Source organism: Scyliorhinus torazame, chromosome 4, assembly GCF_047496885.1.
Source record: "Scyliorhinus torazame isolate Kashiwa2021f chromosome 4, sScyTor2.1, whole genome shotgun sequence".
Taxonomy (NCBI): Eukaryota; Metazoa; Chordata; class Chondrichthyes; order Carcharhiniformes; family Scyliorhinidae; genus Scyliorhinus; species Scyliorhinus torazame.
The window spans coordinates 364,517,884-364,537,072 of record NC_092710.1 but is presented as its reverse complement, the minus strand read 5'-3'; the positions used below and the strand labels follow the sequence as shown (position 1 = coordinate 364,537,072).

Below are 19,189 nucleotides of genomic sequence, written 5' to 3'. Positions count from 1 at the left end.
CTCAACCACCATTAACCATTAAACATTCACCCTCAACCACCATTAACCATTAAACATTCACCCTCAACCACATTAACAATTAAACATTCACCCTCAATCACCATAAACCATTAAACATTCACCCTCAACCATCATAAACCATTAAACATTCACTCTCAACCACCATTAACCATTAAACATTCACCCTCAACCACCATTAACCATTAAACATTCACCCTCAACCACCATTAACCATTAAACATTCACCCTCAACCACCATTAACCATTAAACATTCACCCTCAACCACCATTAACCATTAAACATTCACCCTCAATCACCATTAACCATTTACCATTCACCCTCAATCACCATTAACCATTAAACATTCACCCTCAACCACCATTAACCATTAAACATTCACTCTCAACCACCATTAACCATTAAACATTCACCCTCAATCACCATTAAACATTCACCCTCAACCACCATAAACCATTAAACATTCACTCTCAACCACCATTAACCATTAAACATTCACCCTCAAAAACCATTAACCATTAAACATCCACCCTCAACCACCATTAACCATTAAACATTCACCCTCAATCACCATTAACCATTTAACATTCACCCTCAATCACCATTAACCATTAAACATTCACCCTCAATCACCATTAACCATTAAACATTCACCCTCAACCACCATTAACCATTAAACATCCACCCTCAACCACCATTAACCATTAAACATCCACCCTCAACCGCCATTAACCATTAAACATTCACCCTCAAAAACCATTAACCATTAAACATCCACCCTCAACCACCATTAACCATTAAACATTCACCCTCAATCACCATTAACCATTAAACATTCACCCTCAACCACCATTAACCATTAAACATTCACCCTCAACCACCATTAACCATTAAACATTCACCCTCAATCACCATTAACCATTAAACATTCACCCTCAACCATCATAAACCTTTAAACATTCACCCTCAACCACCATTAACCATTAAACATTCACCCTCAACCACCATTAACCATTAAACATTCACCCTCAACCACCGTTAACCATTAAACATTCACCCTCAACCACCGTTAACCATTAAACATTCACCCTCAACCACCATTAACCATTAAACATTCACCCTCAATCACCATTAACCATTAAACATTCACCCTCAACCACCATTAACCATTAAACATTCACCCTCAACCACCATTAACCATTAAACATTCACCCTCAACCACCATTAACCATTAAACATTCACCCTCAACCACCATTAACTATTAAACATTCACCCTCAACCACCATTAACCATTAAACATTCACCATCAATCACCATAAACCATTAAACATTCACCCTCAACCACCATTAACCACCATGCAATGGAACGATGCTTTTCTAATTGGAGGGCTGTGACCAGTGGTGTTCCACAGGGATCAGTGCTGGGACCTTTGCTCTTTGTAGTATATATAAATGATTTGGAGGAAAATGTAACTGGTCTGATTAGTAAGTTTGCAGACGACACAAAGGTTGGTGGAAATGCGGATAGCGATGAGGACTGTCGGAGGATACAGCAGGATTTAGATTGTTTGGAGACTTGGGCGGAGAGATGGCAGATGGAGTTTAATCCGGACAAATGTGAGGTAATGCATCTTGGAAGGTCTAATGCAGGTAGGGAATATACAGTGAATGGTAGAACTCTCAAGAGTATTGAAAGTCAAAGAGATCTAGGAGTACAGGTCCACAGGTCATTGAAAGGGGCAACACAGGTGGAGAAGGTAGTCAAGAAGGCATACGGCATGCTTGCCTTCATTGGCCGGGGCATTGAGTATAAGAATTGGCAAGTCATGTTGCAGCTGTATAGAACCTTAGTTAGGCCACACTTGGAGTATAGTGTTCAATTCTGGTCGCCACACTACCAGAAGGATGTGGAGGCTTTAGAGAGGGTGCAGAAGAGATTTACCAGAATGTTGCCTGGTATGGAGGGCATTAGCTATGAGGAGCGGTTGAATAAACTCGGTTTGTTCTCACTGGAACGAAGGAGGTTGAGGGGAGACCTGATAGAGGTATACAAAATTATGTGGGGCACAGACAGAGTGGATAGTCAGAGGCTTTTCCCCAGGGTAGAGGGGTCAATTACTAGGGGGCATAGGTTTAAGGTGAGCGGGGCAAGCTTTAGAGTAGATGTACGAGGCAAGTTTTTTACGCAGAGGGTAGTGGGTGCCTGGAACTCGCTACCGGAGGAGGTGGTGGAAGCAGGGACGATAGTGACATTTAAGGGGCATCTTGACAAATACATAAATAGGGTGGGAATAGAGGGATACGGACCCAGGAAGTGTAGAAGATTGTAGTTTAGTCGGGCAGCATGGTCGGCACGGGCTTGGAGGGCCGAAGGGCCTGTTCCTGTGCTGTACATTTCTTTGTTCTTTGTTCTTCTTTGTATTAACCATTAAACATTCACCCTCAACCACATTAACCATTAAACATTCACCCTCAACCACCATTAACCATTAAACATTCACCCTCAACCACCATTAACCATTAAACATTCACCCTCAATCACCATTAACCATTAAACATTCACCCTCAACCATCATAAACCTTTAAACATTCACCCTCAACCACCATTAACCATTAAACATTCACCCTCAACCACCATTAACCATTAAACATTCACCCTCAACCACCGTTAACCATTAAACATTCACCCTCAACCACCGTTAACCATTAAACATTCACCCTCAACCACCATTAACCATTAAACATTCACCCTCAATCACCATTAACCATTAAACATTCACCCTCAATCACCATTAACCATTAAACATTCACCCTCAACCACCATTAACCATTAAACATTCACCCTCAACCACCATTAACCATTAAACATTCACCCTCAACCACCATTAACTATTAAACATTCACCCTCAACCACCATTAACCATTAAACATTCACCATCAATCACCATAAACCATTAAACATTCACCCTCAACCACCATTAACCACCATGCAATGGAACGATGCTTTTCTAATTGGAGGGCTGTGACCAGTGGTGTTCCACAGGGATCAGTGCTGGGACCTTTGCTCTTTGTAGTATATATAAATGATTTGGAGGAAAATGTAACTGGTCTGATTAGTAAGTTTGCAGACGACACAAAGGTTGGTGGAATTGCGGATAGCGATGAGGACTGTCGGAGGATACAGCAGGATTTAGATTGTTTGGAGACTTGGGCGGAGAGATGGCAGATGGAGTTTAATCCGGACAAATGTGAGGTAATGCATCTTGGAAGGTCTAATGCAGGTAGGGAATATACGGTGAATGGTAGAACTCTCAAGAGTATTGAAAGTCAAAGAGATCTAGGAGTACAGGTCCACAGGTCATTGAAAGGGGCAACACAGGCGGAGAAGGTAGTCAAGAAGGCATACGGCATGCTTGCCTTCATTGGCCGGGGCATTGAGTATAAGAATTGGCAAGTCATGTTGCAGCTGTATAGAACCTTAGTTAGGCCACACTTGGAGTATAGTGTTCAATTCTGGTCGCCACACTACCAGAAGGATGTGGAGGCTTTAGAGAGGGTGCAGAAGAGATTTACCAGAATGTTGCCTGGTATGGAGGGCATTAGCTATGAGGAGCGGTTGAATAAACTCGGTTTGTTCTCACTGGAACGAAGGAGGTTGAGGGGAGACCTGATAGAGGTATACAAAATTATGTGGGGCACAGACAGAGTGGATAGTCAGAGGCTTTTCCCCAGGGTAGAGGGGTCAATTACTAGGGGGCATAGGTTTAAGGTGAGCGGGGCAAGCTTTAGAGTAGATGTACGAGGCAAGTTTTTTACGCAGAGGGTAGTGGGTGCCTGGAACTCGCTACCGGAGGAGGTGGTGGAAGCAGGGACGATAGTGACATTTAAGGGGCATCTTGACAAATACATAAATAGGGTGGGAATAGAGGGATACGGACCCAGGAAGTGTAGAAGATTGTAGTTTAGTCGGGCAGCATGGTCGGCACGGGCTTGGAGGGCCGAAGGGCCTGTTCCTGTGCTGTACATTTCTTTGTTCTTTGTTCTTCTTTGTATTAACCATTAAACATTCACCCTCAACCACATTAACCATTAAACATTCACCCTCAACCAGCATTAACCATTAAACATTCACCCTCAACCACATTAACCATTAAACATTCACCCTCAACCACCATTAACCATTAAACATTCACCCTCAACCACCATTAAACATTCACCCTCAACCACCATAAACCATTAAACATTCACCCTCAACCACCATTAACCATTAAACATTCACCCTCAACAAGCATAAACCATTAAACATTCACCCTCAACCACCATTAACCATTAAACATTCTCCCTGAACCACCATTAACCATTAAACATTCACCCTCAACCACCATTAACCATTAAACATTCACCCTCAACCACCATTAAACATTCACCCTCAACCACCATAAACCATTAAACATTCACCCTCAACCACCATTAACCATTAAACATTCACCCTCAACCAGCATAAACCATTAAACATTCACCCTCAACCACCATTAACCATGAAACATTCACCCTGAACCACCATTAACCATTAAACATTCACCCTCAACCACCATAAACCATTAATTATTCACCCTCAACCACCATTAACCATTAAATAACTGGACGCAGCTAGTTACACAGGATTTCTCTTTAACAAGGTAGAATTTCCTGTCACTGAGTCTCAGACAGGAGCCAGCATTCCCGCAGCATCCACTGAGCTGAGAGAGATGCAGCTTCTCAGCTTCCACAAGGGTTCATGTCGACTCCAAGAGCGGATTCATGCCTGACAAGGAGCCTTTATTACACTCGGGAAATTCAGCAACCACAGCTGGAATCTCACTCCCAGCACAGGTGGGAAACCTTCCCGGATTCAGGAAACATAAAGCCTGAAGGTATCAAAGAAGTAGGGCTCAGGGGATCATGGGATATGGGGGGAAGGCGGGAACTTGATGATCAGCCATGATCATAATGAATGGCGGAGCAGGCTCGAGGGGCCGAATGGCCTCCTCCTGCTTCTATTTTCTCGGTTTGTTTCTATGTGTGTAAGTAGCCCAAATAGCGCCTCAACCCACTAGTCACCTGTGAGCGAGGAACGCTCTGGGATTGACAATTCTTTGCTCAGTGTGTCAGTCTGTACAGAAAGTTTCAAACGTGACAGGTTAAAGAGTGAGTGGCTGTTTTATAATCTGTTGTTACTTTGAAGGAACATCTGACATACCTGCAACATTCCCACAACGTGCATAACTGAATAGTTTCTCCAGACCGATCGCCAGCGCACTTTCAATATCCACGGCATCAACTTCAGTTTGAACCCATTGGCAAAATCCGAATTCGAACTCATCATAATTCTAAAACAAGAAAATAAAATCTATCACCATGTGACACAACTGAACTCGCACCAAAACACATCAGTGTTGAGGGGACTGTCCTCGTTCCCAGGTGTGGGAGCAGTATTCATGTCCTGCATGGACTGACCTGGTAAAAGAGTTTGGAATTTTTGATGGGAGTCTTGGCATCACCACTTCCAGATTGATTTCCCTGACCCCCTCATGCACTCTTTCAACTTTAGAGTTATCCTGCCCATTGGGCCTCACACCTTCCCCTTGGGCTTTCAATGAAACAAATGTGGAGAATGTTCTGGAAGGCCATCGACACTGAATCATGTCCAGTAATTGTGTTTCCCTTTGGCTGTTTTACCACATTACTGAAACAGAAAGGTTTCAATGGGTTAGGAATTGGTCCTCGTATCCAGGCACTAATCCAGATGAAAATAAAACAATGTCATTGGACCATAAGAAATAGGAGCTGGAATAGGCCCAATAACTCCTCAAGCCTTTTTTTTAGAAAATATTTTATTGAAGCATTTGTAATTTTCACAATTTAACATATTGACATTTCTAAAACAATCGCGCGGGTTGACGCACAAAATACCCCCTAAAAGAACAAACAATAAACCACGTCCCCCTCTTCTCCCGCCCTGTCCCCAATTACCCGGAGACTAAGCTCCCTGTCCTTATTTAACATTCCCCTGCCTTCTGTTTTCCTCCCCTCCCCCCCTTTTCCCTTTCCCCCTTACTGCTGACGTTCAATGTTTGTCAAAGAAATCGATGACCGGCCGCCAACTCCGGGCCAATCCCTGTATTGATCCTCTCAGAGCGAACTTGATTTTCTCCAGACTGAGAAACTCTACCATATCGCTGACCCACACTCCTGACTTCGGAGGCTCCGAGTCCCTCCATCTCAGCAAGATCCGTCTCCGGGACACCAGGGAGGAGGAGGCCAGAATATCAGCCTCCCTCCCCCCCCCCTTTGCCCCCGGATCCTCCGACACCCCAAATATTGTTAATTCTGGACTCAGAGTTACCCTACCTTCCCGGACTTCGACATAACATCCGCAAATCCATCCCAGAATACCCTCAGTTTCGGACATGCCCAAAACATATGGACATGGTTGGCCGGGCTACCCCCACACCGCCCACATCTGTCCTCCACCTCCTCGAAGAACCTACTCATCCGGGCTACCGTTATGTGGGCCCTGTGGGCCACCTTGAACTGAACCAAGCTGAGTCTAGCTCAGGACGAGGATGCATTCACCCTTTTCAAAGCTTTTCCCACAGTTCAGTTCCCAGCTCCCCTCCTAGCTCCTCTTCCCACTTCCTCTTCACCTCTCTGACAGGGGCCCCTTCCCACCCTAACAATTCCCTGTATATCTCCGAAACATTCCCACTCCAATCCCTGTTTTTGACAGCACTTTATCCTGTAGTCCCCTCAGGGGGAGGCGAGGAACGCTTGGGACCTGCCTCCGTACAAAGTCCCGCACTTGAAGATACCGAAACCCGTTCCCACCCGGCAAGTCAAACTCCTGCTCTAATGTCTCCAAGGTCGGGAAGCCCTCCTGGATGAATAGATCCCCAAACCTCTCAATCCCTTCCTGCTGCCATATCTTAAAGCCCCCATCCAGCCCCCCCGGGACAAACCGGGGATTGTCACAGATCGGTGACCACACTGATGCCCCCTCCAGTCTCATATGCTGCCTCCATTGCCCCCACACCCTCAGGGCTGCCACCACCACAGGGCTTGAGGAGTACCGAGCCGGCGAGATCGCAGGGTTTAGATGAAAGATACTTTTTATAATCCAAGTGAAATAAAGGTTACTTTATGAGAAAGCCATAAAAACATAATAACTGTGAGAAAGAGAATATAAACCCAGAGACCAGAGCAGGAACTACCAGAACTCAGAGAGAACTCAGAGAGAGAGAGAACCTTACTCGGTGACGGGAAAGCACCATCGGAGGACCGAGCAACCCAGAGAAACTAGCAGAAGATCCAAAGTTAACTGATTGTCAAGAAAGACTTAAAGTCTGAAACTGGTCCCCACAAGACAAGACCTTTTTTACCTTTCTAAAAAAAGTAATTTAATCTTTTTTAACTAGAATATAAAGTTAAGCTCAAGTTGTTAACCTGAAAGAGTGGTTATTATTACCATTTTGTAAGTTTACTGTACTTTACTTAGCAAGCCGGACCTGTAGGTGAGCTCCTAGGTGGTAAGTAAATAAAATTCTTCTCTCAAGATACAGGTTATGCCGGGGGATAACTTGAAACATTAGTTTGACCCGAATAGCACCCGCTTAAGTCTGCATAGGAGTCAGGGAGTTCAAATCCCTGCTCACCAGTTAGAATATATTGACCCGGGCAGCACGGTGGCACAGTGGTTAGCACTGCTGCCTCACGGCGCGGAGGTCCCGGGTTCGATCCCGGCTCTGGGTCACTGTCCGTGTGGAGTTTGCACGTTCTCCCTGTGTCTGTGTGGGTTTCACCCCCACAACCCAAAACTGTGCAAGCTAGGTGGATTGGCCACGCTAAATTGCCCCTTAATTGGAAAAAATGAATTGGGTACTCTAAAATCTAAAATCTAAAAAAAACAAATTGTAAAAAAAAAAGAATATATTGACCCTTTTCTGGTATCGAGGGAAATTCTAAGAATAGTGGTGAGGTAAAAACTACACTCCCCAGGAATTGATTCATGCCCTCCTCCCCATCCCGGGGTTCCGACTCGTATAGCTGGCTATACAATTCCCGGGACCCCCCCGACACGAGCTTCTTTTCGTGCTGCTTTCTGCGAGACTCTCAGTTCACGAGTAGATGTCACTTCCTGCTAGTGACATCACAGGGTTAACCCTTCACAGGACCTGTCCGAATATACTCCATTATACTACACCCCGAGGAACCTGGAATCCTAAATTTACCTTGTTATCTTGTCTGTTTCAATGAGATCGCTCTCATTCTCCTAAATTCCAGAGAGTTCCCGACAATATGATTCCTTTCAGTATTGGACAACTCTGTGACCCAGGAATCAACCCAGTGAATCTTCACTGCATCATCTCCAAGGAATGGACGTCCTGTTTTGGATCCGGTGCGAGCGTGCGTACCCTGGTCGAGGCCAGAGTGGGCCTCCAGGACTGGCAGTGCCAGGTGGCGGGGGAGTCTCAGGGATTACCCGCACCCTAGTCCCATGGAGATGCCTGGGGGCCACCGGGCACCCCGAGGGAGGAGGAGGTGCTGGGCCCGTGCCGGAGACACCCACAGGGGAGGTATCAGAACACCGCAGCCCCAGACTCCACCCCTCCTGTCCCTGGAGCCTCCAGTGGGCAGCAGGCAGAACAGGCCAGCACCACACCACCTGGGACACACGGGCAGGAGCCGGGCTCATCCAGGCCCGATCGCCGCAGAAGGCACCCGCCAACCGGGACCCAGGTGGCAGGGCGGGAATCACAGCAGGGCCTCCTCCACTCCTGCTGTACCGTCTGGGGAACTACCTAGGCGCAGTGTTAGGGCTGGAAGGCCAGAACGTTAGACACCAGTTAAGTTGGCACGGGTGCAGGGCACAGTTTCGAGTTAGGGTCTCGGGTTTTCACATTAAACACCAGTTCACACCGTTCCAACCTGCCTCGGTGCTCTGTCAGGGTGTGAGGGGTGGGCTGGTCTGGGCGGGCCACAGAGGAGGTGCGGTGGGGGGGGAATGGGCGGATGTTGTGGGTGGCGAGGGCTCCCCACGGTACACTCCCCCCCCACCCCCCACCTCCCACCCCACCGACCGTGTGGTGGACTGGCCAGCTGGCATGCAGGGTTCACCCAGGTGGAAGGTGCGACCGTGGGCATGAGGCAGACATTGTCAAACGATGTGGAGCACGGAGCTCATGGCAGAGCGGGCTGTCATCACCCTCCATCCCATGGCTCCGACCCGCTGTTACTGCCAACCCAGGGCCCCCAGCTCGGAGCGCCGCAGGTATGTATCACCGAGCGGCAGGCGGGGGATGTGGGGGCCTGGTGGTGGGATGCGGTGTCCGTGCCCCAGGACAGATTCCCCCCCCCGTCTAGTTGGTGAACATGGAGACGATCAGTCCCGTGCCCATTGGCCCCGGTGCACACATCGTGCGACCCCCTGAGCTGCCCATTGCAGGGGACCCGGGGGGGGGGGGCTCACTGTCACAGGGATCTGTGGGGGGGGGTTTCACTGTCACAGGGGTCTCTGGGGGGGGGTCTCACTGTCACAGGGGTCTCCGTGGGGGGGGCTCACTGTCACAGGGGACCCTGGGGGGGGGGGGCTCACTGTCACAGGGGTCTCTGTGGGGGGGTCTCCCTATCACAGGGATCTGTGGGGGGGGGTTTTCCCTATCACAGGGGTCTCTGTGGGGAGGGTCTCACTGTCACAGGGGTCTCTGTGGGGGGGGGATCTCCCTATCACAGGGGTCTCTGTGGGGGTCTCCCTATCACAGGGGACTCTGTGGGGGGTTCTATCTATCACAGGGGTCTCTGTGGGGGGGTCTCCATGTCACAGGGGTCTCTGTGAGGGTCTCTCTATCACAGGGGTCGCTATGGGGGGGTCTTCCTATCACACGGGTCTCTGTGGGGGGGGGGTCTCCCTATCACAGGGGTCTCTGTGGGGGGTTCTATCTATCACAGGGGTCTCTGTGGGGGGGTCTCCCTATCACAGGGGTCTCTGTGGGGGGGGGCTTTCCCTATCACAGGGGTCTCTGTGGGGGGGGGGATCTCCCTATCACAGGGGTCTCTGTGGGGGTCTCCCTATCACAGGGGTCTCTGTGGGGGGTTCTATCTATCACAGGGGTCTCTGTGGGGGGGTCTCCCTATCACAGGGGTCTCTAGGGTGGGTCTCCCTATCACAGGGGTCTCTGTGGGGGGTCTCCCTATCACAGGGGTCTCTGTGGGGGGGGCTTTCCCTATCACAGGGGTCTCTGTGGGGGGGGATCTCCCTATCACAGGGGTCTCTGTGGGGGTCTCACTATCACAGGGGTCTCTGTGGGGTGGGTCTCCCTATCACAGGGGTCTCTGTGGGGGGGGGGTCCCCTTATCACAGGGGTCTATGTGGGGGTCTCCATATCACAGGGGACTCTGTGGAGGGGTCTCCCTATCACAGGGGTCTCTATGGGGGGGGCTCCCTATCACACGGGTCTCTGTGGGTGGGGGGAAGTCTCCCTATCACAGGAGCCTCTGTGTGGGGGGGTCTCTGTATCACAGGGTTCTCTGTGGGGGGGTCTCCCTATCACAGGGGTCTCTGTGGGGGGGTCTCCCTTTCACAGGGGTCTCTGTGTGGAGGTCTCCCTATCACAGGGGTCTCTGTGGGGGGGTCTCCATATCACAGGGGTCTCTGTGGGGGGGTCTCCCTATCACAGGGGTTGCTATGGGGGGGTCTTCCTATCACACGGGTCTCTGTGGGGGGGGGGTCTCCCTATCACAGGGGTCTCTGTGGGGGGTTCTATCTATCACAGGGGTCTCTGTGGGGGGGTCTCCCTATCACAGGGGTCTCTGTGGGGGGGGGCTTTCCCTATCACAGGGGTCTCTGTGGGGGGGGGGATCTCCCTATCACAGGGGTCTCTGTGGGGGTCTCCCTATCACAGGGGTCTCTGTGGGGGGTTCTATCTATCACAGGGGTCTCTGTGGGGGGGTCTCCCTATCACAGGGGTCTCTAGGGTGGGTCTCCCTATCACAGGGGTCTCTGTGGGGGGTCTCCCTATCACAGGGGTCTCTGTGGGGGGGGCTTTCCCTATCACAGGGGTCTCTGTGGGGGGGGATCTCCCTATCACAGGGGTCTCTGTGGGGGTCTCACTATCACAGGGGTCTCTGTGGGGTGGGTCTCCCTATCACAGGGGTCTCTGTGGGGGGGGGGTCCCCTTATCACAGGGGTCTATGTGGGGGTCTCCATATCACAGGGGACTCTGTGGAGGGGTCTCCCTATCACAGGGGTCTCTATGGGGGGGGCTCCCTATCACACGGGTCTCTGTGGGCGGGGGGAAGTCTCCCTATCACAGGAGCCTCTGTGTGGGGGGGTCTCTGTATCACAGGGTTCTCTGTGGGGGGGTCTCCCTATCACAGGGGTCTCTGTGGGGGGGTCTCCCTTTCACAGGGGTCTCTGTGTGGAGGTCTCCCTATCACAGGGGTCTCTGTGGGGGGGTCTCCATATCACAGGGGTCTCTGTGGGGGGGTCTCCCTATCACAGGGGTCTCTGTGGGGGCGGTCTCCCTATCACAGGGGTCTCTGTGGGGGGGGGGATCTCCCTATCACAGGGGTCTCTGTGGGGGGGTCTCCCTTTCACAGGGGTCTCTGTGTGGAGGTCTCCCTATCACAGGGGTCTCTGTGGGGGGGTCTCCATATCACAGGGGTCTCTGTGGGGGGGTCTCCCTATCACAGGGGTCTCTGTGGGGGCGGTCTCCCTATCACAGGGGTCTCTGTGGGGGGGGGGATCTCCCTATCACAGGGGTCTCTGTGGGGGGGGGGGGATCTTCCTATCACAGGGGTCTCTGTGGGGGTCTCCATATCACAGGGGTCTCTGTGGGGGTGGTCTCCCTATCACAGGGGTCTATGTGAGGGGGGATCTCCCTATCACAGGGGTCTCTGTGGGGGTCTCCCTATCGCAGGGGTCTCTGTGGAGGGGTCTCCCTATCACAGGGGTCTCTGTGGGGCGGGGGGGGGTGGCTCCCTATCACAGGGGTCTCTGTGGGTGGGGGGAAGTCTCCCTATCACAGGGGACACTGTGGGAGGGGGGTCTCCCTATCATAGGGGTCTCTGTGGGGGAGGGGGTCTCTGTATCACAGGGATCTCTGTGGGGGGGGTCCCCCTATCACAGGGGTCTCTGTGGGGGTCTCCCTATCACAGGGGTCTCTGTGTGGGGGTATCCCTATTACAGGGGTCTCTGTGGGGGGGTCTCCCTATTACAGGGGTCTCAGTGGGGGGATCTCCCTATCACAGGGGCCTCTGTGGGGGGGGGGGTCTCCCTATTACAGGGGTCACTGTGGGGGGGGGTCTCCATATCACAGGGGTCTCTGGGGGGGGGGGGGGGCGGTCACCCTATCACAGGGGTCTCTGTGGGGGGATCTCCCGATCACAGGGGTCTCTGTGTGGGGGGGTCTCCGTATCACAGGGTCTCTGTGGGGGGGGGGGGGGTCTCCTTATCACAGGGGTCTCTGTGTGGGGGATCTCCCTATCACAGGGGTCTCTGTGGGGAAGTCTCCCTATCACAGGGGTCTTTGTGCGGGTCTCCCTATCACAGGGGTCTCAGTGGGGGGGGTCTCCCTATCACAGGGGTCTCTGTGGGGTAGTCTCCCTATCATGGGGGTCTTTGTGCGGTTCTCCCTATCACAGGGGCCTCTGTTCGGGGGTCTCCCTATCACGGGGTCTCTGTGGGGGTCTCACTATCACAGACGTCTCTGTGGGGGGGGGGTCTCCCTATCACAGGGGTCTCTGTGGGGGGGGGGTCTCCCTATCACAGGGATCTCTGTGGGGGGGGTCTCCCTATCACAGGGGTCTCTGTGGGGGGGGTCTCCCTATCACAGGGATCTCTGTGGGGGGGTCTCCCTATCACGGGGTCTCAGTGGGGGGTCTCCCTATCACTGGGGTCTCTATGGGGGGGTCTCCCTATTGCAGGGGTCTCAGTGGGGGGTCTCCCTATCACTGGGGTCTCTGTGGGGAGGGGGGGGTCTCCCTATCACAGGGGTCTCTGTGGGGTGGGTCTCCCTATCACAGGGGTCTCTGTGTGGGGGGTGTCCCTATCACAGGGGTCTTTGTGCGGGTCTCCCTATCACAGGGGTCTTTGTGGGGGTCTCCCTATCACAGGGGTCTCTGTGGGGGGTCTCCCTATCACGGGGTCTCTGTGGGGGTCTCACTATCACAGAGGTCTCTGTGGGGGGGGGGGTCTCCCTATCACAGGGGTCTCTGTGGGGGGTCTCCCTATCACAGGGGTCTCTGTGGGGGTCTCCCTATCTCGGGGTCTCTGTGGGGGGTGTGTCTCCCTATCACAGGGGTCTCTGTGGGGTCTCCCTATCACGGGGTCTCTGTGGGGGGGGGTCTCCCTATCACAGGGGTCTCTGTGGGGGTCTCCCTATCACGGGGTCTCTGTGGGGGGAGTCTCCCTATCACAGGGGTCTCTGTGGGGGTCTCCCTATCACGGGGTCTCGGTGGGGGGCGGTCTCCCTATCACAGGGGTCTCTGTGGGGGGTTCTCCCTATCACGGGGGTCTCTGTGGGGGGGGTCATCCTATCACAGGGGTCTCTGTGGGGGTCTCCTTATCATGGGGTCACTGTGGGGGGGTCTCCCTATCACAGGGGTCTCTGTGGGGGGGTCTCCCTATCACGGGGGTCTCTGTGGGGGGGGTCTCCCTATCACAGGTGTCTCAGTGGGGGGGGTCTCCTTATCACAGGGGTCTCTGTGGGGGGTCTCCCTATCACGGGCGTCTCTGTGGGGGGGGTCTCCCTATCACAGGGGTCTCAGTGGGGGGGGTCTCCCTATCACAGGGGTCTTTGTGCGGGTCTCCCTATCACAGGGGTCTCAGTGGGGGGGTCTCCCTATCACAGGGGTCTCTGTGGGGAAGTCTCCCTATCATGGGGGTCTTTGTGCGGTTCTCCCTATCACAGGGGTCTCTGTTCGGGGGTCTCCCTATCACGGGGTCTCTGTGGGGGTCTCACTATCACAGACGTCTCTGTGGGGGGGGGTCTCCCTATCACAGGGGTCTCTGTGGGGGGGGGGTCTCCCTATCACAGGGATCTCTGTGGGGGGGTCTCCCTATCACGGGGTCTCAGTGGGGGGTCTCCCTATCACTGGGGTCTCTATGGGGGGGTCTCCCTATCGCAGGGGTCTCAGTGGGGGGTCTCCCTATCACTGGGGTCTCTGTGGGGAGGGGGGGTCTCCCTATCACAGGGGTCTCTGTGGGGTGGGTCTCCCTATCACAGGGGTCTCTGTGGGGTGGGTCTCCTTATCACAGGGGTCTCTGTGGGGGGGTCTCCCTATCACGGGCGTCTCTGTTGGGGGGGTCTCCCTATCACAGGGTCTCTGTGGGGTCTCCCTATCACAGGGGTCTCTGTGGGGGGAGTCTCCCTATCACAGGGGTCTCTGTGGGGGTCTCCCTATCACGGGGTCTCTCTGGGGGGGGGTCTCCCTATCACAGGGGTCCCTGGGCAGTTGTACCACCCCTGTTGTTGTGGGTTGGGGGGGGGGGCACACACACAATCCGGTGTGTGGGGGCTGCTTTCTGGGGTGTAGGGTGGGGGTCTGGTGTGAGGGGAGTGGGTTTGAGCTTCGGATGGGCTCAGATGGCTTCACAGCTCCAGGGTCCCAGGTTCGATTCCCCGCTGGGTCACTGTCTGTGTGGAGTCTGCACCTTCTCCCCGTGTCTGTGTGGGATTCCTCCGGGTGCTCCAGGGGCCAAGGGGGCAACGTCACGGGAGGGCCACGATGGTGGAGACCACGGCCGGGATTCCAAGGAGGAGGTAGGGGTCGGCGTGGGGGGGACGTCAGAGATGTCGCGACGGCACTGCCGCGGCTGTGGGAGGGGCCTTTGCCGGGGGAGGAGGCCGCCCAGGGTAGGGAGGGTGGGGTCGGATATGGTGTCGGGGGGGTCAGGGGTTGGGGTGGGGCGGAGTGGGGAGTGTCGGGGATGGGGCGTGGGGAGCGTTGTGGAGGGGTCGAGGGTAGGAGGGTGGGGAGTGTCGGGGAGGGGTCGGGGGTGGGGGTGGGGAGTGTCGAGGAGGGGTCGAGAGGGGGGAATGTCGGGGATGGGGCGTGGGGAGCGTTGTGGAGGGGTCGAGGCTAGGTGGGAGGGGAGTGTCGGGGAGGGGTCGGGGGTGGGGAGTGTCGGGGAGGGGTCGGGAGGGGGAGTGTCGGGGATGGGGCGTGGGGAGCGTTGTGGAGGGGTCGAGGGTAGGAGGGTGGGGAGTGTCGGGGAGGGGTCGGGGGTGGGGAGTGTCGGGGAGGGGTCGGGAGGGGGGAGTGTCGGGGAGGGGTCGAGGTGGGAAGTGTCCGGGAGGGGTCGGGGTGGGGAGTGTCGGGGAGGGGTCGGGGGAGGTGGGAGTGTCGGGGAGGGGGGAGTGTTGAGGAGGGCTCGGGGTGGGGGTGGGGAGTGTCAGGGAGGGGTCGGGGGTGGGGGTGGGGAGTGTCGAGGAGGGGTCGGGGGTGAGGGTGGGGTGTGTCAGGGAGGGGTCGGGGTAGGGGGGTGGGGTGTGTTGAGGAGGGGTCGGGGTGGGGTGGGGAGTGTCGAGGAGGGGTCGGGATGGGGGAGTGGGGAGTGTCGGGAAGGGGTCGGGGTGGGGGGAGTGGGGAGTGTCGGGGAGGGGTCGGGGTGGGGGGAGTGGGGAGTGTCGGGGAGGGGTCGGGATGGGGGGAGTGGGGAGTGTCGGGGAGGGGTCGGGGTGGGGGGAGTGGGGAGTGTCGGGGAGGGGTCGGGGTGGGGGGAGTGGGGAGTGTCGGGGAGGGGTCGGGATGGGGGGGTGGGGAGTGTCGGGGAGGGGTCGGGGTGGGGGTGGGGAGTGTCAGGGAGGGGTCGGGGGTGAGGGTGGGGAGGGTCAGGGAGGGTTCGGGGTAGGGGGGGTGGGGAGTGTCGGGGAGGTGTCGGGTCTGGGGTGGAGCGTCGGGGAGCGATTGGGTGGGGGGGTGGGAGGGTTGGAGGGGGCGTTGTGGAGGGGTCGGTGGTGTGGGGTAGGGGGTGTGGGGAGTGTTGGGGAGGGGTCGGGGTGGGAGGTGGAGTGTCGGGGAGGGGTCGGGGGTGGGAGTGGGGAGTGTTGGGGAGGGGTCGGAGGTGGGGGGTGGGGAGTGTTGCCGAGGGGTCGGGGTGGGGGTGGAGTGTCGGGGAGGGATCGGTGTAGGGGGTGTGGGGGGAGTGTTGGGAGGGGTAGGGTCTGGGGTGGAGTGTCGGGGAGGGGTCGGGTGGGGGGGGTGGGGGGAATGTCGGGGAGGGGTCGGGATAGGGGGTGGGGGGGAGTGTTGGGGAGGGGTCGGGGGTGGGGAGTGTCGGGGAGGGGTCGGGGTGGGGAGTGTCAGGGAGGGGTAGGGGGTGTGGGGGGAGTGTTGTGGAGGAGTCGGGTCTGGGGTGGAGTGTCGGGAAGGGGTCGGGTGGGGGGTGGGGGGGTGCGTTGGTGAGGGGTCGGGGGTGAGGGGTAGGGGGTGTTGGGAGTGTTGGCGAGGGGTCGGGGTGAGGGTTGTGGGGGAGTGTCGGGGAGAGTTTGGGGGTCGGGGTTGGGGGGGTGTCGGGGAGGGGACGGGGGTGGGGGGGTGCGGGGAGGTTTGTGGAGGGGTCGAGCGTGGGACGTCACGGTAGCACAGTGGTTAGCACTGTTGCTTCACTGCTCCAGTGTCCCTGGTTCGATTCCCGACTTGGGTCACTGTCTGTGCGGAGTCTGCACGTTCTCCCCGTGTCTGCGTGGGTTTCCTCCGGGTGCTCCGGTTTCCTCCCACAAGTCCCGAAAGATGTGCTGTTGGTGAATTGGACATTCTGAATTCTCCCTCTGTGACCCGAACAGGCGCCGGAATGTGGCGACGAGGGGATTTTCACAGTAACCTCATTGCAGTGTTAATGTAAAAACCTACTTGTGACACTAATAATGATTATTATTATTATCCTGTCCATGCCCCTCATAATCTTGTCCACCTCGATCAGATCGCCCCTCAGTCTTCTCTGCTCCAGCGAAAACAACCCAAGCCCCAACCTCTCTTCATAACTGAAATGTTCCGTCCCAGGCACCATCCTGGTGAATCTCCTCTGCACCCCCTCCAGCACCCCCTCCTTCTTATAATGTGGTGCCCAGAATTACACACAGTACTCCAGCTGTGTCCTCACCAATGTTCTGTACAACTCCAACATCACCTCCCTGCTTTTGTAATCTCTGTCCCGATTGAGAAAAGCCAGTGTCCCATTTGCCTTTTCCACCCCCCTATTAACCTGCCCTCTGCCTTCAGAGACCACCCTCAGCTTCCTGCCTCTCAGCCAATTGTGGGTCCAATGTGTCTCTTTGCCTTGGGTGCCATGGGCCCTGACTGGATCAGTCTGCCACGAGGGACCCTATCAAAAGCCTGGCTAAAGCCCATATCGACCACTCCAAATGCATCCCCCTCATCAACACTCCTGCTCACCGCCTCAAATAATTCAACTGTATTTGTCAAGAAAGACCTTCCACGCTGACTATCCCTGATTAATCCGTGTCTAAAGTACAGATAGATTCTGCTCCTCAGAATACTTTCCTGATCCCAGCCTTGAATTTAGAAACCATTAACTGTGTGAGTGCCGGGTCCCGGGATGTGTGAACCGCCCGGGGCAGATATTTCACTGTTTATTCCAGTTCACACACTCAGCATTGACAACCCTCCCTGCCTGAGTCAGACAGATGTTTGACAGTAAAGAGAGTAAAGGGGACTCGAGCCAAAAACACAGGAATTAAATAATTTTGATTGGTCCACTCTGAACTGTACTCACCTTGTCCTCAATGACGACTTCAGGTTTAAGGCAGCCATCTTTTTCACAGAGTTCGATCACCTTGTCTACCGCATCCTGTGCAGCGAGTTGGTTCCAGAAGAGGACACACACGGTTAAGACGATTCTCAGCATCTTGGTGTCGGTACAGGTCACTGGTGAATTCACTGAATGCCCCTCAGCACCTTCAGCTCGATCTGCAGTTTGAGCAGAGAGCTCAGGGATTTTTATACAGTTTTTAGGGGATAATTTTGAATAAAGTTTAGCTACGGGAACATCAGACTTTGAAGAAACGCACCAGCTGATTAACTATGGAAATGTTTTTTGGTGTTTTGATCACAGCCTGGAATATAGAAACCATTTAGAAATCACGGGCAGCACGGTATCACAGTGGTTAGCACTGTTGCTTCACTGCTCCAGGGTCCCAGGTTCGATTCCCGGCTTGGGTCACTGTCTGTGCGGAGTCTGCACGTTCTCCGCGTGTCTGCGTGGGTTTCCTCCGGGTGCTCCGGTTTCCTCCCACAAGTCCCGAAAGACGTGCTGTTGGTGAATGGGACATTCTGAATTCTCCCTCTGTGTACCCGAACAGGTGCCGGAATGTGGCGACTAGGGGATTTTCACAGTAACCTCATTGCAGTGTTAATGTAAACCTGCTTGTGACAATATAGATTATTATTATTATCTCTGTGATGCCGGTTGCCGGGAAATGTGAACCTCCTGGGGCAGATATTTCACTATTGATTCCAGTTCACACACTCAGCATTGATCCCCCTGCCTGAGTTAGACAGGAAATGTGAACCGCCCGGGGCAGATATTTCACTATTGATTCCAGTTCACACACTCAGCATTGATCCCCCTGCCTGAGTTAGACAGGAAATATGAACCGCCCGGGGCAGATATTTCACTATTGATTCCAGTTCACACACTCAGCATTGATCCCCCTGCCTGAGTTAGACAGGAAATGTGAACCGCCCGGGGCAGATATTTCACTATTGATTCCAGTTCACACACTCAGCATTGATCCCCCTGCCTGAGTTAGACAGGAAATGTGAACCGCCCGGGGCAGATATTTCACTATTGATTCCAGTTCACACACTCAGCATTGACCCCCCTGCCTGAGTTGGACAGGAAATGTGAACCGCCCGGGGCAGATATTTCACTATTGATTCCAGTTCACACACTCAGCATTGACCCCACTGCCTGAGTTAGACAGGAAATGTGAACCGCCCGGGGCAGATATTTCACTATTGATTCCAGTTCACACACTCAGCATTGATCCCCCTGCCTGAGTTAGACAGGAAATGTGAACCGCCCGGGGCAGATATTTCACTATTGATTCCAGTTCACACACTCAGCATTGACCCCACTGCCTGAGTTAGACAGGAAATGTGAACCGCCC

The 19,189-nt window shown here is 54.3% G+C and overlaps 1 protein-coding gene across 1 annotated transcript in view; it reads right to left on the bottom strand.

Moving 5' to 3' along the window:
* Window positions 1-17,831, bottom strand: part of LOC140411525 (heme-binding protein 2-like) — a 131,023-nt gene extending 113,192 nt beyond the window's left edge. The window contains exons 1-3 of the mRNA XM_072500612.1: window positions 17,794-17,831; window positions 7,439-7,442; window positions 5,260-5,389 (exon numbers count right to left, since the gene is read on the bottom strand). Of these exons, the coding sequence (XP_072356713.1) occupies window positions 5,260-5,389; window positions 7,439-7,442; window positions 17,794-17,831 (172 nt within the window). The remainder of the gene's footprint in view (window positions 1-5,259; window positions 5,390-7,438; window positions 7,443-17,793) is intronic.
* Between the last annotated feature and the right edge of the window lie 1,358 nt (window positions 17,832-19,189).